This window comes from Pseudonaja textilis, chromosome 4 (assembly GCF_049901715.1).
Source record: "Pseudonaja textilis isolate UNSWEBS1 chromosome 4, rPseTex1.2, whole genome shotgun sequence".
Lineage (NCBI taxonomy): Eukaryota > Metazoa > Chordata > Lepidosauria > Squamata > Elapidae > Pseudonaja > Pseudonaja textilis.
Window position 1 is genome coordinate 41,883,677 of NC_141993.1, and position 23,725 is coordinate 41,907,401.

General features: G+C 34.6%; 2 protein-coding genes across 7 annotated transcripts in view; one reads left to right on the forward strand and one right to left on the reverse strand.

The window, feature by feature from the left end:
* The first annotated feature begins 37 nt into the window (after window positions 1-37).
* DCLRE1A (DNA cross-link repair 1A) lies at window positions 38-17,847 on the forward strand. 2 transcript variants are annotated; one of them, XM_026704808.2, is made up of 10 exons: window positions 38-311; window positions 2,305-3,080; window positions 3,874-5,421; window positions 6,325-6,458; window positions 6,929-7,047; window positions 7,156-7,299; window positions 8,267-8,412; window positions 9,371-9,525; window positions 16,649-16,790; window positions 17,456-17,847. In XM_026704808.2, the coding sequence occupies exons 2-10, from the start codon at window positions 2,621-2,623 to the stop codon at window positions 17,620-17,622; spliced, it is 3,015 nt and encodes a 1,004-aa protein (XP_026560593.2). In that variant the 5' UTR covers window positions 38-311; window positions 2,305-2,620; the 3' UTR covers window positions 17,623-17,847. The 2 variants fall into 2 exon arrangements, with proteins under 2 accessions (XP_026560593.2, XP_087788833.1); XM_087932707.1 differs by lacking the exons at window positions 16,649-16,790; window positions 17,456-17,847 and adding an exon at window positions 10,962-11,068 and having other exon boundaries at window positions 53-311.
* A 2,424-nt stretch (window positions 17,848-20,271) lies between these two features.
* PLEKHS1 (pleckstrin homology domain containing S1) overlaps window positions 20,272-23,725 on the reverse strand; it is a 29,895-nt gene continuing 26,441 nt past the window's right edge. For 2 of the 5 annotated variants that reach the window (XM_087932708.1, XM_087932710.1), the window contains one exon: window positions 20,272-20,712. The gene's annotated coding sequence lies outside the window, so the exon portion shown is untranslated. Of the gene's footprint in view, window positions 20,716-23,725 lie in introns of all 5 variants that reach the window. The other 3 variants (XM_087932711.1, XM_087932712.1, XM_087932709.1) reach the window with 3 other exon arrangements.

The window sequence follows — 23,725 nt, forward strand, 5'->3', positions numbered from 1 at the left end:
AACGGATACCCGGCCGGTATTTTTGTTTCCCTTTCACAGATTCGCCAGAAACAAATCTGAGTTTGCAGGCCAAACAAGTGTAGGAGTGGTTTTCTGGCCCCGAAAGATATTAAAATAGTATTTTTAAAAAAATTAAGGAAAAGCAGGGAGGTTAGTTATTATGAAAGTGCGGAACTCATCGCAATGATACAGGAGGAGGAAGGGAAGAGCCGCCAACAAGGGATGAAATCAGTGGCGGCGACTGGAGCTATCGAAGGCGTGAGGGATTTGGAATGGGGCTGCTGCTTCCTAAGGGGAAGAAACCTGCTGAGGTAACGTGCGCAATTATCCCCCTCTCTTGGATGGAGAAGCCATTCATTTCCATGCGGATATTGTCCAAAGATCACGATCATAGTTAACAGAATTACAGAGTTGGAAAGGAGCTTGGAGGTATTATAGTCCAAGCCACTGCTCAGGCAGGAAACTCTATACACCAGACAAATGGTTGTCCAATCTCTTAAAAACTTCCAGTGTTGGAGCATTCACAACTTCTGGAGGCAAATTGTCCCACTGATTAATAGTTCTCACTGTCAGGAAATATTTCCTTAGGTTGCTTCTCTCCTTGATTAGTTTCTGTCCATTGCTGCTGCTTGTCCTACGTTCAGGTGGTTTGCAGAATATCCAAGGATTACCGAAACGTAACACCTAATAATCCTTGAAGCTAAAATTCTGCCCACATATACTGGGGTTAAAACTAAACAGAATGAACTATGGCATAGGGCTAAAGGTTTTGCTGAATGCAGTATGATTTAATTACAAGTAAGATGCAACTCTGAGGGAGAAACTTGGAATACACCCACCTTAGCTCTAGGATGGCTGCCAAGGACATGTCCTCACTCAAGAACCTAGATCAAAGAGATTGAGTAGGAAAATAGTGTTTGCTAGTGCAAAAATATAACTTTCTCCCATATTAAACTTCTGATTAATATGGATGCAGAGCTGGAGACAGGTCAGCACTGCAGGAATTTAGCTGCTCTACTGCAGGACTAACCACTCTGCATCCAGCCACAGGAATTGTTATTTCTGTGACCATTTCTTTTGGTTGCTGGGGAGCAAAGAGACTTATTGGGCAGTTAACTGATTCTTTTCTCAACTCATTGAAGGTGTACAGGTAGTCCTTGACTTACAACAGTTCATTTAGTGGCCATTCAAAGTTACAACGGCATTGGGAGAAAAGTGAATTATGGCCGTTTTGATTCCATGTGAACTGACAACTGACTCATATAATGGTTGAAGTGTCCCGGAGTCATGTGATCCCCTTTTATGACCTTCTGACAAGCAAAGTCAATGGGGAACCAGATTCACTTAACAACCGTGGTGGTACTAATTTAAGAACTGCAGTGATTCACTTAACAAGTGTGGCGGGAAAAGTTGTAAAATGGGACAAAACTCACTTAGCAACATAAATTTTGGGTTCAATTGTGGTCGTAAGTTGAGGACTAGCTATACCACAAATTTGTTTCCCACTGGTAACGTCTGTCATCTTCCACAATGATGACTGGAGGACTGCAAGTGCGGGGATTGCTATGGTGAGCAAAGACATGGTATTCACACTTGAAGAATTAGGGAAAGAGGCAGGCAGTGGAAAAGGGAAATGTTTCACCTGTTTCTTGCATCTTAATTCCCCAGCACAACAGAGGAAACTTGTCCCTTGCAACAGCTTGTGCAGCCTTGTTTTCAAGGCAAGACAAGGCAGAACCATTGGGATAGCAGCTGTTTTCTACTTTCTTTCGGTCTTGAAGGGAGGGAAGAGCCCTTGGTGTTCTCCCCAGGATAAGGAAGTTTTTCAAAACAAAAATATTGTAGATCAGGAGTGTCAAACCCATGTCGTCACAGCGGCATCACGTGACGTATCAGGACTTTTTTCCCCTTCATTAAACCAGGCAGGGGCAGGGCCAGCACATGACACATCTGGCCCACTGGCCACAAGTTTGACACCCCTGCTGTGAATGGTATTACATTTATGTCATGGCTTATATTTAAAGAACATGGGGAGAAAGCAGAAAGAGGGAAAATATTATTTTGCTTTTCTGATACCAACTCTTAAACCTAAAGTGTGCTTGGAGATATTATCTATTGTAAAATATTATAAAATGAAGTAACAATGCAGGGTTTATTGAAAGGTATTTGAAATTTAGCTATTGTTTTTCAGTTCAGATGATCAATAGGAGACATGATTCTTTGTTGTTTTTAGAATATTTGGAATAATTTCTAAATGGAGAATTGTTAAAGGAATTTTGTTTTATTTTATTATTTGTATTTCAGGATCACACAGGAAGAAAAGAAGTCTGTGGAACAGTTCTAAGATTTTCTAGTCAAATTTCTCAAAAATAAGAGGGTTAAAAACTGGCCTCATGGTTAGAATTGTAGATTCTAATCTAAGTGCACCTTAATATTTGAAATGTCAATTATTGCACTTGAACATTAAACTATATATTTGTAACATTTATATGAGTGGGATAGCATGATGTATAACACGGCAATTGATACTTATTATTTTATAAGTATAGTAAAATAATGTAACTGTATTCAAGGAAAAAAAATTTCCTAATGAAGATATTTCCTTCATTGATGGATTGTGATGGCTGAAGATGGCTTTTTGGAGGAAGACATTTGGGAATATAAATCTATCAGGAAGCAAAAGCCTACAAGCCAACATTCAAAAGTAATTGCTACTGAAGAACAAAAAGTAAAGTTTGAAAATGGTAAATCACAAAGAAATGACAACAGAAATGGTGGGAAAGCACCCAAAGGAAAAGGTGTCCCTAAGAAGACAAAGCAAAGGCCAAGACAAAGACGTAGTCAGACCCCCGTAAAGCGAAGAGTTTGCAGTGGTGATCCTATTGAATCATCACAGGAAGATCTGTCAGCAACTTCAGCAAAAGAAACAAAAATCTGCAAGAGGCAAAACTCTGCAAAAGCTAGACCAGTTTTTGAGGGGTACTGTCCAAGTTGTCAAATGCCATTCTCTTTATTGTTGATCCAGACACCTCAGTGGCATGTTACCGAATGTTTGGATGTCTCAGGGACTGCTGAAAAAGGTACAGTTTTAATGGGAAGCAAGGGCCCTTCTACTTTGTTTTTGAAAGCAGGCTATGTTCCTTTAAGAAGTGCAAACAATATATTCTCGCCATGCAACTCAGTATCTGAAAAACATTGACTAGATATCAGTCTGTTGATTAATCAGAGGCCAGAGCTAAGAAAACGGCAACCTTATATTGAAACAAATCTTGGTAGTCTTTGAATTAATTCTTTAAAAAGCTAGATTTTTGAAATTGTAGTAGGAAACTATAGTTTTAAGGCATGAATTAAAAAGCATGTACTAAATTTTAAAGAACAAAATCCTGTACAAGAGATCTGGTGAGTAAAGAAACTCTATGATGCATTTTTTTTTACAGAGAGTAGCTTACCAAATTAAAAACAATTGCAGATAATTCAGTAAAATAAAACAATTCTGTTCCAACCACCATTATTTGAATTTGAAAATTGTCATTAAAAAATCCCCCATAGCCTATTGAAGTTTATTAGAAAAGACTGGTTAACCATTATGTATTTAGTTAAGTAATTCAGAAAAAGTAGGCATTTATACCTGCACTGAACTCTTTTTGCTACAAATCATGTTATGTTTCCATCAGGCATTGTATTAGAAGTTTTGCATTCTCATAGATAAATTCAATTTGAGGAAATAAAGATACAATATGAAAAGTTGTCTGTATTAGCCATGTTTTTTAAAGCATAACTTTCAGGATTGTAATATTTGTTCATTAAATCTTGTTTTTCATTTGTGCTATATTCAAAAACATTTTGCTAATACTTTTTTCCTTCTTTTATTAGAATGTCCTGATGGCATTTTGTGCTCTTCAGTCATTCCTTCTCATTACAAACGCTACAGCCATTTCCAACTTGCAACAAGTAGAGCGCAGGATTTTATCTTTGCACCCTCATTATTTAGTGCAGAAAATTATTTCATTAGACCTGGTGCTGCTGAACATAATGAATTCAGTTGTACAGTATTACAGGATGTGAAGGTCTCTCAGAATATGGAAAAATCAAAACAGTCTCTTTTATTACCACAACAGAGTTCAATGACTATGAATTCCATCAATGTAATCAACATCATGGCTTCATCTTTGGGAAATATTAAAAAAACTGAACATACAATACAGCATATAGATGAACCAAAGCTGTCTGAATGCCTTAATCTTTTTTCTGAAGAAACTCAAACTGAGAAGCTAAACAGTCAACTTAGCTCTTTTCAACAGAATACCTCTCGCTTAGATGCTGATTTGAATGACAGTGACATTTCTTATTCCCCACTTTATACTGATGAAAATGCTGTAGAATCAGATGAGGCTGATAAGGAACAATTGCAGAAAAAGATAGAGATAATATGTAAAAAAAATCTATTTGATACCAGAAATTTGGAAAGCCAAAGTAGAATTGTTGAAAGTTTATCTAATAGATCCCAGCAGATACAGCTTCAACATAAGAGTGTTAAAATGTTGCTAGATGGAAAAACAATCAATGAATCCTCTAAAATTTTACCAGCAAGTGTGAATGAAACATCTAAGCCTCTCCCACAAAAGGACATGCATAATAGCACTGACAGTTCAGCAAGTTTTCTTGATCAGATGAAATGTCCCACAGGAGATTTCAATTCAAGAAAAACTAAGGATAAGTTTGACTGGCTTAAAGTGAACTCTTCTAATTTTGATGCAGATGACTATGGGCAGGGCAATTCTAGTGATAGTTATTGGTTCTCTGAAGATTCTGCTGTTAAGGATCATATGCTTTCTTCAAAATCTAAAAAAGAGCCTCTGCAATCATTCCGGCTAAGTCAAAGTGAAGTAGTAGAAAAATTCAATAACTTAGATGTTAAAGTTAAGACTACTATTAACACATGTGGAAATAGAGCACTTAAGAACAATTTGTGTTTGGTGAAAAAAAAAGAGGAAGGATCTTGTAAGAGTATTACAATGCCTATTTTACCCAGTACAGTATCTAAAACACAGCCACATCCTACTACAAACACTAAGGTCCAAATCACTCCTCCCAAGCACCTAAAACAAATGGACATTGGTGTTTTCTTTGGGTTGCAACCAAAAGTAAAAAGTAAGACTCCCCCACAAAAAAATCTTTTTGAAGAAAGAGTGATTGTGAATCCATCAGCTGCAAATGGAAACAAGCTCCTATCCCGAAAGAGGAAGGCTGAAGGATCAGTAGGAGAGACTGATACAGTCACAAAAAGTTCAAGCATTAAATATGACACCAAATCAGATAGTATTTCTGGTGGTCAGAGAAGACAGAAAAAAAGATACAGAGAATCATATCCTGGTGAAGATGGAATAAAAAAGCAGTGTCCCTTTTATAAAAAGATACCAGGTAGTGGTTTATTTATTTTGTAAGAAAACAATTTAGGATTTTTTTTGGGGGGTGGGGGTGCGCCCCTTTGCATCTTTAGTTTCTCCTAAAGAATGTGAAAATAACTTCTGCTATATATGTAAAATATTTTTTACTCAAAGCCCTGCAGGTGTTCTGTGTTTAGCTGTCCATGAAATGATCCTGTAGAAAATTATTCAGAATAAATTATATTGCATTCAGTAGTAAAATATGATCATTTGTTAATGGCAGGAGTAGCCAGTTTAAATCTTACTTGTAAAGAAATATGTAACTCGGGAATAGAAAGGAAAAGTTATTATATTATTTGGCTGACAGATCTAAAATTACAGAAAAAAATTTAAGGCTGTAGAGAGATAAAGTTATTTAAGTTCTAGCATCAATGAAATGTGCTAAGGTTGCAGTCCTGTACATACTTGAGGGTGAGTTCCACTAAATTCAATGAGGATTGCTTCTGAGTTAACATTTCTAAGACTGTAGTGTAAGTTCTTTGATATGTTATTTGTTTCTACTGATTATAGCTATTTTTCCTGTATTTTTGGCTCCTCAGACATTTATAATTAAAATTTCCAGAATTCCCACTAAGTATATTAAGTAATCCTCTTTTTTTCACTTAAACTTAAGGAAACAAACATGGTTAGTACTACTGTTCTGAGTGTAAATTCAAGAAAGAATCATCAGGTAAAGTTTTAACATTTATTCTGGCATAAACTTTTATGATTAGCATGGGAATGTGAACGTTGATGCATTGGCACATAGTTCACAAAAGCTTATGCCCTGATGAGTCTTGACAGACTCTGGAGGATTCTATAATTCTAAATGTACTAATCAGCTTTGGCAGTTACACTGTGTAAGAAATGACTGTGTTCTTTTATTAATTTGTTTCAGGCACAGGTTTTGTAGTAGATGCATTCCAGTATGGAGAGATTGAAGGCTGCAGTGCTTATTTCCTTACCCACTTTCATTCTGATCATTATGGTGGCCTAACTAAAAAGTTTACATTTCCAATATATTGCAATAAGGTATGTATGGCTACTGCAGACTCATTTGGAAAGTACAAAACATGTAAGATATATCTTGTCTGTGCATATGATATTAATAATCCTTTGGAATTTTGGAACTAATTTTAAGACATATCAATCAACAAACTGTGGGTTGCACGAGTGCCTTACATTTGTGTCATTGTAAATTTATTGCTGCCATTGCTAAATTATTATACTTTTTTCTCCATTGGACTAGTGTTGTGCTCTTCAGGATTTGTAAGGTATAATGATGAAGTAGAGATTCCAAGTATGGAAAATACAGTATTGTCTGGCTTCAGTCAATATTAACTGTCATGAAAAGTAAATCTATATTCAACCCCAACTCTTTCCTCCTTTTTCTTCCCTCATTTGTTTCATTTACCATCTTGCCTAATTAATACCTTGTAATTAGGTCCAAATGAAATTGGTGCAACAGGTGTAACTAGCTGCAAAACATTTTTGTATTTTAGATAACTGGAAACTTGGTAAAGAATAAACTCGGAGTGCAAGAGCAATATGTCCATATCCTGCCAATGGATAGAGAATGTATAATAGATAACATCAAAGTAGTGTTGGTTGATGCTAATCAGTAAGTATTTTTTAAAAAGTATATGATTTCAATTTTGTTTTGGGTTTGAATTCAAAATGCCATTTCTTCTTCTCTTTCTCTCTTCTACTCCACTCATTCTTCTTGCAGTTGTCCTGGTGCTGCAATGATTCTTTTTTGTCTTCCAAATGGGACTGTAATATTGCATACTGGTGACTTTAGGGCAAATCCTTCCATGGAGCGCTGTCCTTTCCTGAATAAATTGAGAGTTCATACTGTTTACTTGGACACAACGTAAGTTTTTGATTAAATATTTATAATATTGAAATATGGTGAGAACACTTTGTAAACTACAAAAATGTGCCAGGGTAGAATCATGGAGTTGGAAGGGATTATCCAAGTTATCTAGACCAAACTCCTGCTTGCTTCTAGGTTATATCTAACATACAACTGTCTCCCTCTGTAAAAACTTCATGTAGCAGACTTCTGCTAGGCAGAGCATTCTTCATGTCTAGCCTGAACATCTGTTCTTGTACTTTTAACACTTTGGACATTTCTACTGTGGGACAATAGAATACAAGTCCATGGTTTCTTCTGTGTGACAATCCTTGAGATGTTTGGAGACAGATACTTAATTTTCCTAGCTTTGCATTTTTGCTATGGTTTATGTCACTGAAAGCAGTATCATCCTGCTTTGGCAATTATAGAAATAAATGCCATCTATTTCTTATGCACAAAACAATTGTGTCCTACTCATTGAGACAACAGCATATTTTTGTCGACAGATGTGGCAAAAAAAGATAAATTGAACAAATGATTGATTTAAAAATTGTGCTCAAAGCAGTTAGCTATACTTGTTCCATTAATTATTTACTTTTTTTGTGGAAAAAATGAATGTACTTGTAGTAGCCTTTTTTATCACAAAAATATGCAAACTAAAAATAAAGGAAAGGACTTTTAATTCAAATTATTCCCAGAAGTATGATTGTTGTCTTCTACATGTTTGTATATTGGCAGTGGAGCTACAACTTATGTGTACTAATTGTTCTCTATACTAGAAACCTCTACCTTGACTTATAGTAATCCCTTTGAGTTTGACACTTTTCACTTTTGAGTTTAATACTTTTCACCATATTGTATATTGATACTTATTTGTGATGCTGTTTATCTGTTCATGTAAATAGAAGGCTAAAGATGTTACTTTGTTTTTTTTCCCATCAAAACTGAATTTTCTAATATGTATTTTATTACTCTTTCTTAGGTATTGTAGTCCTGAATATACTTTTCCTTCCCAGCAAGAAGTGATTCAATTTGCTGTCAATACTGCATTTGAACAAGTGACTTTAAACCCACGAACTTTAGTTGTTTGTGGAACATATTCTGTTGGCAAAGAAAAAGTCTTTCTAGGTAAAGAAAGGACTCTTCTATAAGAACTACAGAGATACCATATCGTAAATATTTGAGCTGAACCTTTTATTCAGCACAACCTAATTATCTGTTTCTACTCATAATGTTACTTTCACAAAAATATCACAGCTCTAAAATAGTTAAAATCATACCCTTTTGGACTTCTTGGCAAACAGTTCAGAGGCAAAGCAGTGTATGTCATGAACAATTGAAGATGCCCCATTTTAGTAATGCTATAGTTTACGAATGGTTTGGAGATATTAATAGCCTTGTAAATGTAAGTGACTTTTTCAACTTCTAACTCAGCTTTTTGGTATGTGGGTAACTTTCCAAATGCAATGTAATTTATTTGAATGCTAAATTGGAAAGTGGTGAAACATGCATGTCGGCCTTCCTAACACTGATTATCTGGAATGAAATGAATATTTTACCCACTTTTGGAACTCTTCATAGTCTATCCTATTACTATTTTTAAGCTGGGAAGCAGATACAAATTTTTATAGTTAAACAAAAAAAAGAATAAATTAGTGATTTGAACGCTTTTTTAAAAAGACGTTAATGAAAAATTTGCTTTCTTCTTTAAAGATAACAGAAATGGTATAAACTATCTGAACTTTTCACTTATATTTGAGCTATTTTTTTTCTTAAAAATCTGAAGGTGAATTCTGAAATCTCAATATAAAAAAACCCCTGATTTTGTTTCCTAGTTTCTTTATTGCCATTTTAAAACAATTGGATGAATTGGCATGCAGCAAGAGTAGGTTTTACTAGTTTAGTCAAATTCCCTGGGAATCCTCTCTATTCCTATTGGATTAGAATATTTTTATGGGTAATCCACAGAAGATGTGTTCAAAACAAACATATAAGCAAATACTACCTTTAGGGAATTATCAGTGAAATACAAAAGTAAGCTTATATTATTTTTCCTATTTCCATTTTCATGATGTCACTTCTGCAGCTATTGCTGAAGTTCTGGGCTCAAAAGTAAGCATGTCTCAACAGAAATACAAAATACTTCAATGCTTAGAATCAGCAACAATAAATTCCCTCATCACTTTGAACTGGAATAATACTTTCCTACATCTTCTGCCCATGATGCAGATAAATTTTAAGGTAAGATTTAAAGCTGAATCCCAGCGTAAGAAAAGTACAGTCTTCTACCTTAAGATACTATAATTACAGTAAATAAGATCCAGTTGCAAATTAATAGTTGAAAATACAATTTACATGATCTATGTAATGTAAAGCTTTATGGTGCAAGCAAGATGGCATTTATCCAGACTTTGAGTCAATGTAATGATTTCTTTTGTTAGATATGCTGTTATATGTTCATTTTGATTTTTTTTGCTTCCAAGGAATTTCATATCTTCCAGAAGTCAAGTTGTGAATGTATTTAAAGCAGCGGTGTCAAACTTGTGGCCTGCGGCCTGGATACGTCACATGCTGGCCAAGCCTATGCTTAGTTTAGTGACGGGGGAAAAAGTCATGATACGTCACATGACAACACCGTGATGATGCAAGTTTGACCCCCTTGATTTAAAGCAATTTTTCACGAGATAGATATAAAATATACCATTAATAACTTTCAGAAGCCTGGTGGTTGCAAGATGCCAGCTGATGAACTTTCAACTGATTATGTCAGTTTATTATTACGTTATATATTTTTTATCTTTCCCAAATCTGTTACAATGGAAAATAATGTTTTGCTGTAACTACAATGGCAGATACAAATTTACTTTATTGTCATAAGCCTTGCAGCAGCCCAAAATGGAAATGGTTAAAGCAAAAGAAAGGCTCACAGTTACTTGTTCTGTATTATAACAACACGTTAGATGCAAAACTGAATTTGGGAAAGAAGAAAAAAATTAATTATTATGCTTTACTGCTTAACTTTTGTCATGGTTTAGGAAGTTGTGCAGAATTTCTTAAATTTATCATATAAATCTAAAGCAAACCAAGACACTCTTCCGAAACAGTATATCTCTCAAATACTTGCAACTTGATATCTTTTGGTATCCTTTTGCCCAGTGATTGAGAAAGATCCTGTTGCCTTTTAAAACAAATATCAATGGAATCCATGACCTCTAGATTGTTAGAGTTCAGTTCTTATAATATATATGTGTGTGTGTGTGTGTGTGTGTGTGTATAAACAACTTCAGTTCTTATAATCCCTAACCAGATGGCCTTTGGATATGATGATTGGGAATTTTGAGACTTAAAAGTTAAATATATTTAAAGAGCACCAGAGTGAGAAAGCTTCTATAGACAAACAACATTAATGCCATTACCATACTGTACTGAAGTCATTAAGAAAATGTAGTTAAGAATATACCTTTTTAAAAAAGAACTAAGGTTGGTCTCTACTGAAGCTACTTTCAGAGAGTAAACATAAAGTAAAAGATGGGTTAAGTTAAAAGGCCATCTTTGTGTTTTTAAGATTCTTAAAAATAAGTTTCATTTGTATCAAACATTTTGTTGTCTAAAACATTTTGATAGTTAGTATGCATTGATCCTTGCCTTTCTCACTTCGGTATTTTCCTGATAGATAGACAGAATAGATAGAATTCTTTATTGGCCAAGTGTGATTGGACACATAAGGAATTTGTCTTGGTGCAAATGCTATCAGTGTACATAAAAGAAGAGATACATTCATCAAGAGTCAAGAATCATAAGGTACAACACTTAATAATAGTCATAGGGCACAATAAGCAATCAAATCATATTAGGAAACATTGAATATAAATCGTAAGGATACAAGTGACAAAGTTACAGTCATACAGTCACAAGTGGGAGGGGATGGGTGATAAGTGATGAAAAGATTAATAGTAATAGTAGTGCAGACTTTGTTAAATAGTTGGAAAGTGTTGAGGGAATTATTTGTTTAGCAGAGTGATGGTGTTCGAGAAAAAACTGTCCTTGTGGCTAGTTGTTCTGGTGTGCAGTGCTCTATAGTGTCGTTTTAAGGGTAGGAGTTGAAACAGTTTATGTCCGGGATGTGAGGGGTATGTAAATATTTTCACAGCACTCTTTTTGACTCGTGCAGTGTACTTTTCGATTGAAGGCAGATTGGTAGTAATTGTTTTTTCTGCAATCCTAATTATACTCTGAAGTCTGTGTCTGCCTTGTTGGTTTGCAGAACCAAACCAGACAGTTTTAGAGGTGCAGATGATAGACTCATTAATTCCTCTGTAGAACTGTATCAGCAGCTTCTTGGGCAGATTGAGATTTCTGAGTTGGTGCAGAAAGAACATTCTTTGTTGTGCTTTTTTGATGACGTTTTTGATGTTAGGTGTCAATTTTAACTCTTGTGATATGATAGAATCAGAAAATTGAAGTGTCTACTGTTGATACTGTGTTGTCTGGTATTTTAAGAGGTGGTGATATGGGAGGGTTTCTCCTAAAGTCTACCACCATTTCTATGGTTTTGAGTGTGTTCAGTTCCAGATTGTTCCGGTTACACCACGAGGCAAGTTGTACAACCTCCCGTCTGTACGTGGATTCGTCGTCGTTTCAAATTAGACCAATCACTGTTGTATCATCTGCAAACTTCAGTATTTTAACAGATGGATCATTTGAGATGCAGTCATTGGTATGTAGGGAGAAGAGAAGTGGAGAAAGCACACAGCCTTGGGGGCCCCCTGTGCTAATTGTACAGGTATCAGATGTGATTCTGCCTAGCCTCACCTGCTTCTTCCTGTCTGTTAGGAAGCTTATGATCCACTTATAAGTGTGTTCAGGTACCGCTAGCTGGTTTAGTTTAGTTAGAAGAATGTTTGGAATGATGGTATTGAGTGCTGAACTGAAGTCTACAAAGAGGACCCTTGCGTAGGTATTCAGGGTGTTGTAGGTTGTAGTGCAGAGCCATAATCTGTCAATCTATTTGCTTGGTATACAAACTGCATGGGATCTAACAGCAAATCCGTGATGGTTTTCTGGTGGAACAGCACTAGCCTTTCAAAGGTTTTCATAACTACAGATGTTAGAGAAACTGGTCTGTAGTCATTCAGTTCCCTGATGGAGAGCTTCTTTGGCACTGGGATGATAGTAGAGCATTTGAAGCAAGAAGGAATATAGCATATGTCCAGTGATTTATTGAAGATTCAGGTGAAGATAGGGACCAATTGGTCAGCACAGACTTTTAAGCAAGAAGTAGTTATCTTGTCTGGCCCTGGTGCTTTTCCTGGCTTTTTCCTATTAAATACATCTCGCAATTCTTTTTTTGTGATCACCAGAGGTTGTGAACCCAATGGTTGGGGTCAGTTGTAGGACGCTTGGCTGTTTTTGGTATGTTTGAGATGGGGGTTGTGGAGATAAGTGGCTGTAGTTTCCTTTCAAACCTGCGGTAAAACACATTCAGGTCATATGCTAGTTGTTGATTTCCTTTTGCCTGGGAAGGAGGTTTGCTGTAGCCAGTGATGTTTTTAAGAGTTTTCCACATGTTTGCTGGTTCATTTGTTGAGAACTGATTCCTTAACTTTTCATAGTAGCTTCTTTCTGCTGCTCTGATCTCTCTTGTTAATACGTTTCTGGCCTGATTGTATAGCATTCTGTCACCTTTTCTGTAGGCTTTCTCTTTGGAACGGCGTAGCTGCTTAAGTTTAGCTGTGAAACAAGGTTTATTGTTACTATATATTCATAGGTTCCTTGTTGGTACACATAGGTCTTCGCAGAAGCTGACATATGATGTATCTGTGAGCTCATCTTCAAAAGGTATCTTCAAAACATTCCAATCAGTGCAATCAAGGCAATCTTCAGCTTTGCCTCATCAGTCCAAGTCCTCATTGATTTAATTGTTGGTTTCATGGTTATAAGTCTTTGTCTGTAGGCAGGTACAAGGTGAATCATGCACTGATAAAGAGTGTCCCACAGCTACTCATGGCAATTTAAAATTCCCGCTCTTTTACCTCATCTCCTTTTTCAGCACTGCTGCTTCTTTCCTTTGTTTGTTGCAATCCATAGCACTGGGGAATTAGTTAGAATCTTCTTCGTGTTTGCAAAGACGGGGGGTGGGGGAGTGTGAGGAATCAGAAAGCTGCTCCTTAGAGAAACATTGCCCAATTCTTAGCAGATGGTCTCCTGGGTATAAAATCCGTAGTAAATTGCAGACAATAATAAAGAATAAAGAAACCGTTAGAGAGCATTTCACCAAGGCAGTCGTTGTTGAGCCACCTTGGAATCTTGATGTTTTGGTCCCAGATTCTCAGCCAGCCTGTGAATTATAGTCCACCATATCCGGAGTATACCCGATTGGCTGAAATTGGAATTAAATGATAACAGTTTAGGGGAAAGGAAAATTTGGTAGTTCAGGAACAGAACACTTTGGAGAACTCTAGAATGTTCTTCTTTCTGTCTGAATCATGCTGTTTCAAGAGCAGTATCTGGAAGAAGGAGGGAGGCTAAAAAAGTATGGAATGTAGCAGAAGGAGAACAGAATGTTTTGGAGTTCTCCAAAATGCTACTAAATCACCATATTTTGCACACTCCCATAAAAGTTCTTTAAGGTTTCAGATGTCTTTATGAATACTATCTGGAGATGCCAAAGTTTAAGTTGTGTCTGTTTTACACGCAGAACATTTATTTCACTGTACAATAATCAAAGAACACACAGTACATTGAGATATATTGAAAATGACATTCTGATTCTAATTATTCATGGCAATATACTCCAAAATTCTTCAATTATTTGGAATAATATTTTTCCAAAATTTCTTTGGGAATATTTTGAGTTTAATGTGCTTCAGATTACTTTGAATAGTCCTGTATTTATTAACTCTGGTTTTTTGAGGTTGTGGGACGAATCCAAATATTTTCTATATACTTTATATACAGGTAGACTTAAGACCACAACTGAGCCCCGAATTTTCATTGCTAAGCAAGATAGTTAAGTGAATTTTGCTCCATTTTATGACTATTCTTGCCATAGTTGATAAATGAATCAGTATAGCCAAGTTAGTATCGCAGTTCTTAAGTGAATCTGGCTTTTCCATTGACTTTGCTTATCAGAAGGTTACAAAAGATGAACCTGGGATACTGCATCCATCATAAACATATACCAGTAACCAAGCATCCAAATTTTCATCATGTGACCATGGGATGCTGCAATGATCCTAAGTGTGAAAAATGATCATAAGTCACTTTTTAATGCTATTTTAACTTCAAATGGTCACTAAACGAATGGTTATAAATCAATAACTCCCTGTACTTTTGTTCATTTCTGTAGTTCTCATGGAACGAAGAATTTTAGTCAATTAAAATTGTTCCAAATAAGTATATGTCACAGAAGTATTTTTAGGATTGAATCCTTATGGACTAATTTTACGTATGTTTATTCTGAAGTCATGCTAATTTAAGTGGTAAAATAAAAAACATATTGCTATTTGAACAGTTTAATCACAAACAGCTTGTTCTTTATCTTTAAGTTAAAGTGTATAGATAAACTGTAATAAAACTACAGGAAGTTCTCTGCTTATGATCACAATTGTGCTGGATCTCAGACATTGAACAAAGTATTAAGCAAGACATTGTGTGACTGCTTTGGATCACCCCAGTTGCGGTTGTTAAGTAGGAGATAAAGAGTGTGGGGTGCCTTGGGGAGAGAAGACTCCAGAAGGCTGTGTTAAGGAATGACAGTCTTCCCTGCTAAAATTCAAGCCGGATTTTCAGCCTCTGAGTGAAGAAAAAAATTATGAGATTATTATGACTTCAAACACTTATTAAATGAGTTGAGGACTACCTGTAAACATTCCAGTTAAATAGTATATATAGATAGTCCTTGACTTACAATTACAATTGAGAATAAAATTTCTGTTGCTAGGTGAGAAATCTGTTAAGTGAATTTTGCTTCATTTCATGACTTTTCTTGCCACATTTGTTACGTGAATCACTGCAGTTGTTAAATTAGTAACGGTTGTTAAATTAATCTGGCTTCCTCATTGACTTTGCTTGCCAGAAAGTCACAAAAGAGGATCACATGACTCTAGGACACTTCAACCATCATAAATATGAACCATTGTCAAGTAAATCACATGACCATAGAGATTCTGCAATAGTCATAAGTTGTTCTGACCCAAGAACCAAGAAACAGAGTCCTTATTCCAAAAAAACCCCTCTTTATTTAGTTACTATGAAGTCATGCCATTTAGTTACAGAAAAGTCCCAGCAATAACCTTTCTAAAGGTTAAGTGCAAGAACAGACCTTATCAGTCCTTGGATAATTGCCAGGCTGAGAGCTTCCAGTCGCAAAGCTGTAAATTAATTCCTGGCAAGGAGTCTCTGAGGCACAAACCACGATAAACAAATCTTCATAATAATAAGCAAACTAATTGTCTCCTACAACTACCACTCCCCTTTTGCTTCTATTTATTCCCCAGGGAGAGACCATTCAGGGTCATTCCTTCCGAGTTGGCCTCTGTTCCTTAATTGTTCTCCTCTCCTGACAGCTCTGGGCATATGCACATCTGGAACAGGCTCCAACTGTTCTTCTTCCTCATTTATGTCTGATTATGAAGGCAGCTGGGAAATATCGGACGGCCCTGGCCCTATCTCTGTTTCCGATGCAGCACATCAATCAGAACCTTCCCCAGACTTCAGGACTGGCCCAAGTTCCTCCCCAACCTCCTCACTGTCCGAGTCTGCTTCCAGTTCTGTATAAGTGTGAAAAATTGTCCTAAGTAACTTTTTTCAGTGCCATTGTAACTTCGAATGATCACTTACACTCTTGTAAGTTGAGAACTACTTGTATATTGCCTTGTATTTGCTTAAGAAATGTTTCAAATAGAAGTGAAGTCTGTCTCAGTACTAAATAGCATGATGTAGTTACCTTTTTGTTCTTTTTCAAGGATATTGCTGTTTTAATAGTATTTACTGGTCAATTTGTGTCACTGTGGATTTTTTTTTCATTGCTGCATATTTTTGCAACGTTTCACTATTTTCAAACTGTCTAATAATTGAACTAATAATAGAAAGTCCTGAATTAATATTCTGACACTTTATCATGCATTTTCTCTAATGGTAATTCAGATTATATAGATGAAACTTTGACCGTTATTTGGCATTTATTTTCACAACAGGGATACTGAAAATTTATAAAACTATAATAACCTTTTCTTGTAAATATTTTTATTCCTGCATATTAACAAAATCTACAACATGTGTTGCCATTATTATCTAATAATCTGTTACCTAAAAGCTATTTATTTTCAAATGAAATAAATTTGTTTGTTGTTTTTTTTTGTAGAATTTGCAGAATCATTTGAATAAGTTCTCTGAGAAATTTGATCATATTTTGGCTTTTAAGCCCACTGGATGGACATATTCAGATGGATGTTATTCTTTGAGTGATATCAAACCTCAGACAAGAAGAAATATCACTATATATGGTAATACAATTTCAAATTATTCATATACTTAATTATCTTGTCAGTTTTCCATTACAGATTGGAACCAAATAACCCATGAGCTAGCCAAGAAGTTAAAGGGATACAAAATAAATAGGGGATGTTGTATGTGACCTTTAAAAGACAACTTATATTAGTCAGGCATTGTAAAATGTTTAGAGGGCGCTTACATTTTGGGAAGGATGAGCCCTTTTCCCTTTCCAGCTGTAGGCTTGGATTCAGACTTTTCTAACAGGATTATCTGTAACCAGAATATGTCTTTGCATTGATCAGAAACAGATCATGTTATTTCTAATACACATTTTGATAGTGAAGTAGATAGGGAAATGTTTTGCTTGTTTCATATTAAATAACCAATAACTTTTCTTGAGGAAGCAGTATTTATTTCATGGTTTTACTATTTATAATGCATTTTCTTATTTTCAGTCATCCTCTTTCAGCATTTGATAGGAACAAGAAGTTATTAAACAAAAAAATTAAAATAAATATGAAGCAGATTAATGAATTTTTCCCAGAATTTAGCTGGACATTCAGTATGTAAATTTAGTTAAAAAAATCTGTTTCAAGTTTTGTAAAGCACATTATGCCAAATTTATGCCATTTATGCTCATATTGACCATTTGTTTTTGTTGTTGTTTTATTTGCAGGGATTCCTTACAGTGAGCACAGCAGTTTTCTTGAAATGAAACGATTTATTCAGTGGCTGAAACCTCAGAAAATTATTCCTACTGTAAATGTAGGTAATTGGAAAGTTAGACATGAAATGGAAAAGTATTTCAAGGACTGGAAGATGGAAGTTGCAGAATGGAATTAGGAAAGTAGGATCTTTATTACAATTCTGATCAAATTTTTCTGCATTGTTCTTTTGACTGATCTACATGGAAACAATGTAGATGTATAGAAACAAACATCTTCTGCTGCACTAGCAGAATTTACAGCATTCAGAAGAAATGAAAAATGAAATCAAGTAATATAAACTTATTGTTTTTACATTTTTACTTATTGTACTTAAAATAAATAAACAATCTGAAAGAGTCTAGATAAGTGTTGCAATGTTTTAATAATTTGCAAACCAAGCACTGATAATTTCAAGATACTATATTTCCTTTGGTCTCATATGTCTCCAGTTGAAATACTGGTATAATTTTTTTATTTGTGTGTTGATCTAAGTTTTGCCAGCTTGCATCAATGGTTGCATCCTCCACATAATTATTAGTAACTTATTGTTTAATCCCCCAGGTTAATAGCCATCAACCTGTCTCTATGCATGCCAACACCAACTTTCATAGTGTAATCAGTTTTAGTTCTTTCTGGAGTAGGAAAATCTGATCACAGTAGAGTATTAAATATGGATTTATACATCATACATTTAAATAAATGTGCAAAACATTTTATTTTAAACCCCTTTCATAGGTTCTAATGATTGATCAGACAAAATGCACTTTAGATGATCTTATGAATCATTCTATTTTTTCATTATTTTTAGCATGATGAAGATAGAAAGACATCATATTTGCTTTTGCATTCATAAACAAAGCAACCAAAATTCAGTTAATGCCTACAAAGGAGAGAGGGAGGGACGGACAGGGAGGCATCTATCTTTTGGATCTGTTTTCAAGTTTGTTGAAATTTAGTAAAGGTTCTGCAAGTCAGAGATTAATTCTCTCTCTAACTCCAAGACTAATAATAATAATAATTTGCTGAAATCCCCAAAAATGTGGGTTTGTTTCAAATTGTTAAAAACTATTAAAAATAAGAAACAATACAAAAAACCTAAAAGCATAAAAAAAAGAAAAATGATGATAGAGGCAACAAACCCAGATGGGAACAAGAAAACGAAGAAATGGGTCTAAATGCATTCTTGTCAAAGAATTGGGTGAATTGCCGTATCTTCAAGACCCTACATGGAATCATGAGTAATCTTTCAGAGATTTCCATTCTGTCTACCCTAAAAGGTAGCTGCAATTAATTTCCCAGAATTAATCCAAGATCTGATTAGAACATTAGAATTAGCTAGAAACATTTCATAACTAGCAAAATTTGGATCTTCTTTCTTCATATTCACTTCTCTTGGATACCTGTGTTGATAGGCAGGATCATATTTCAGGTCATGTTCTGTCTATTTAGTTCAGTTTTCTTTTTAATTTGGGTACATCTTCAGGAAAGAAATTGTTCTTATGATAAAATCAGAGTAACATGACTTAGAATGGGAAAAATTGATTAAAAATGGAAATTGTAAGTTTGATTACTCAACAGAATTGTCAAAATTATGGAAAATTATATTATTACTGAGATAATTCAACTTTTTCCGTCACCATAACTACGGTTTCTCAAAGTTAGTGTCTTGTAGATTAGAAAAATGAGCAAAGATAGAATTAAACATTCACATGAATGTGATTATAAAATGCATGTTTACAAAAGTATTTAAATATTGGAAAATAGAAACAACATATTGTATTATGTATTGTATTATATTGTATTATGAATAGAACACATATACTGTGAGATATAAAAACTAAATCATATTTAGTCATTTGTACTCTTATGTCAAAAGGTGAGTCTGAGTATTTTTTTTAAAAAAGGAAATAAGTTTTTCCACTCTTTTTTCCAGAATCTTTTTTTTGTAGGCAAAAAATACAGAATTGAAAAATACAAATTGATGCACTACTAAAGTTTTCCTTTTCAATATATAATTTGGATTTTAGCACAAAGGCAGCTGTTTTAACTGAATCAAGAGACTAAATACATACCAAACTCTTATTTATTCACCAGGACTTTTTTTTAACTAGGCTTGGAAGAATTTAATTGGCAGAGTGACATGATTCTTATGTAACTTGAGTTTTAGCTGTTAGCTACTTCACTGAAAGCTCAAAAATAGAAATATTTGAAATCTTTCTCCGGGTTTTTTTTTCTTTGAAGCTCACATTATTAATTACAGATATGGTTCAAAATAAACATTACAAATGTGTAAATGCCTGTTTTTAAAGGAGTGAGACTACAGTGCTACTTTTGATTTAATGAAGAGATAAGACCACCTGTCAGTCTGGTACCTTTCAGGTGTGCTTGACATTTCTAGTGGCATATGTTGACTAAGAATGAATGTTCAACATATCTAGCAGATGTCAGATTATGGACAGTTACCAAGATAATAGGACAAATATTCTTATATTCTTGGTTAAATTTGTTAGGTGAATATTTTCTGGAAACCTTTATAAAACATTCTTATAAATCTCAGCATTTTGGAAATAAAATGCTCTTGCCTGGAAGTGGCTATAAAAGTTATTCTTTCAATAAAAGAGTATAATAAGATGACTAAGTCATACCTTAAGATTTTTTAATATCTGCACTGAACCTTTGATAAATGGATTTGCAATTAGTCATCTGTAACCATATAATAATCATTTATAAAAATACACAGAAGGAATTATACAATTTTTTATAGTACTTTGAACAAACTCTTGGATTTTCTATTTACAATCAATTATTTAATCTTGGTTAAATTCTGACAGAAGTAATCTATTTACAGACCATTACAGGCTAGATAATATGAGTTAACTTTTTATATAAACATTTATATCAAAATAGTTTATAATATTTTCCTATAGTATGAAGAAAATATTGCAATGCAATATGGGAACATCCTGAAGAGGATTTATTTATTTAGCATATGGCACGTGTTAGCCAGGGATCACCAAGGTGCCGTTATGAAAGGATTTTGGGGTGGTGGTGTTATTTTTATTTCCGTGGGACACCTGAATGCCGAAAGGCAATTGGGAGAGGCTTCTTTCTTGTCCCTACACGGTTTATTCACTGACGGAACCTCAACTTGGGACCATGCGCTGCCAAGCTGCCGACCTCCACGATGCACAGGCTCAGCGTCTTACCATGTTAGTCACCGCGGCCCCTGCTGAAGAAATAAACATTTACAGTATCTACTCATCCAAATCATTAATAAACATAATAATTGAACACTGACTTTATGGAATCCCACTTCTTAAATTAGGTCATGCAGTCCATACTGTTGCAATTTGCAATTTGTGTTTATTCGTGTTAGAAGATGTCACATAAACTGAAAGCAAGAAAAATTGTGATTATGTGAAAACATACTTCTAATGAATTCGATTACAGGCAGTAATAAATAAAATAATATCATTAACTATTGTTAGTAACTTGCTAATGCTAACTAGAAATATAGAAAATGTAGCGTACTTGTCCATCAGAAGATCACTTTTTTAAAATTATCCCTTGAGGGCAGTTTATAAGGGTTCCTGAAAATGACTTCGTGGTTGAAAAGCTGAAATAATTGTATTGAAAAATGACTTATGATTCAGCAAATGCACCTGAAAAAAACTTTCTATTTTACATGCTTTGATCTTTTGTTTTTTTAATACACTGTCAGCTTTTTATCAAGTCTATGATGACTACCTAGACATGAACAAATATTTTCCACTCTTGTGAACAACTTCATTCCTTTTACATGAGTGGCAGTATCACTGTGTTGATAAAGCAGCTCTAAAATAAGTACTTATGTAAAGCAAAATACAGGGAAATATGCCTGTCTTTGCTTCCAGCACATTCCTTACAGAATCCCACAAATCTCTCAGCAGAAAGGATTGTTTGCCTTCCCAGCTCACAAAAGATAGCAAAGAAAGTGAATTTTGAATGATCACTTTCCAGAAATGATATTAAAAGTTAATTTAGATGTAAAATCGATTTTCTTTTTAAATGTTATCTCAATCATTTGATGAACAAATTGGATTTTTAAAAAATGTGATGAATAAGAAGAGGGATTTTTTTTGTATTAGATATAATTATGGAATGTTTCGCTTGTAAAAGAATAAATAGTGTCTTGATTTACATTCTAAACATACAGGAAGGACAGCTGCTTTCTAGTTCATTGATGGTTTCTTGATTTAACCCCTTAACACTGAGATTAAAAGGGGGACATTAGCAGGAGCAATTCTGGAGGACAGTTGTAGCAGCTATGCATCCATAGAAATGACAGAATGAAACTATTTTTCATTCTGTTGTTAACGGAACAATTGAAACAATTATCACACTGGTAGAGTATTAGATATGAAGCAGAGATAACACAAAAGATATTTTGGAGAATGAAAGCAGCTGGTAAAAGGCGAATAGGGCAGAAGGAAGTCATGATCTAATGTGTGTTTATAATTAAATCTGCAATTCTTCATATTTGTAAGTAAGAGAGATTTGAAAAAGATGACTGGTGCAACAGTTAAATAAAAATGAGGCTTAATTAGGAAGATGTCAGGATGGAACATTTGCCAAGCGACAGAACAAAACAATTTATGTTATTCACATTCCTAATTAGCAGATGTTAATAATATCTCATCTTCCACTAAACTGCACTTCACTTAGGATTCTTCCAGATTCAGACAACTTTTATCTAAAAAGTTGAAACAAACCCATGTACAGGAATATAAATTTACACAGAGAAAGCCACACACCCACACACAGAGAATAGGTTCAAACAATGATAGCTATATAGTTCAAGGATCGGAAGGAGCACGCCACTAAAGTTTAGCTGCTATGAAATTACACAGTTATTGCCCTCCTATTCCCAGGGTGTCAATATAACCACTCTTTGAACAAGATGATGCACATTGGGTATCACATTCGCTGCCCACCCCCGGTTTAGTGAAGGGAAAGTTACAATACATCACATGACAACATGACGCCTTGAATTTAACACCCCTCATGTACATGGTTCATTTTTGACTTTTTATAAATATGCTGTAAAATATAATCCTTATAGATGTTTTTAATAGACTTTTGAACAAACGTGAGATATTTAGATCACATTGAAGCAGTCCAAATTGGAGGTGACAATAATAACCCCTTTTCTGTAGGTGAATAGAATAGAATAACAGAGTCTGAAGGGACCTTGAAGATTTTTAAGTCAAACCTCCTGCTTAGGCAGGAAACCCTATACCAGAGGTAGGGAAACTTGGCTCTTTTATCACTTGTGGACTTCAACTCCCAGAATTCCTGAATGAGCCATAAAAGGTTCTGCATCCCTGGCCTATTGGTTTTTCAGTTGTGGGGGAAATCAATTTTTGACTTGAATTGGACTGTTTATGTCCTATATTAAACAGTCCCATTCCAAGTCAAAAATTGATTTCACATTTATCTGCAGCATAAACAGAAAACAGTCTTGTTTTGAAGATCTGTTGACGTATCCAAAATACCTGAAAAAGCATTGGATGAATTAACTATTTTGACTGCTACTAGTTGTTAGCAACTCAGTTAATTATTAAAATATAAGTAGAAATCATAAGTACATATATAAAGTATCGATTTCCCTCACGTTCAGTTGCAAAGTTCTTTCATTTTCCATTCATTTGTAATAACTAGGATCATCATTTCATTCACAAAGAGTGCAAGAATACCTGAAGACCTCATGTATACAGTATAGAAGCATGTCTCTTTTTAAATTATCAAACAGAAATTACATGGAAGAACCTCATTAAAAGAAAAATGAGAGGAGAATCAAAGAACATTATGTTCCAATTTTATATCACAAAATGAAATGATTGAACAATTTTGACACTGTAACTTTTAGAGTGTATAATCAGAAGAAATAAGGTAAAAAAGACGAATCCTTCCTATATATGTATAATCAAATAAAGGGTTATGAGAAGCTACATTCATGAGATTGGAGCATTTTCCCAAACTTGTTTCTAGTTTTACTTTTTTCAGTTTCCTGCAAATCTTCATGCAGTTAACTTCTTGTTACCATGCTGTTGGGAAATTTATGTAATAATTTAACAGGGCTGTATTAATTTTTTAAAAATCATTTAAAATAATGTCACTGAAAACAATGATCTGAAAAGGGAAATTAACTTGCAGGAAAGAATTGGCAGATCGGTAAATTGAACAATTGTCACTGAGCT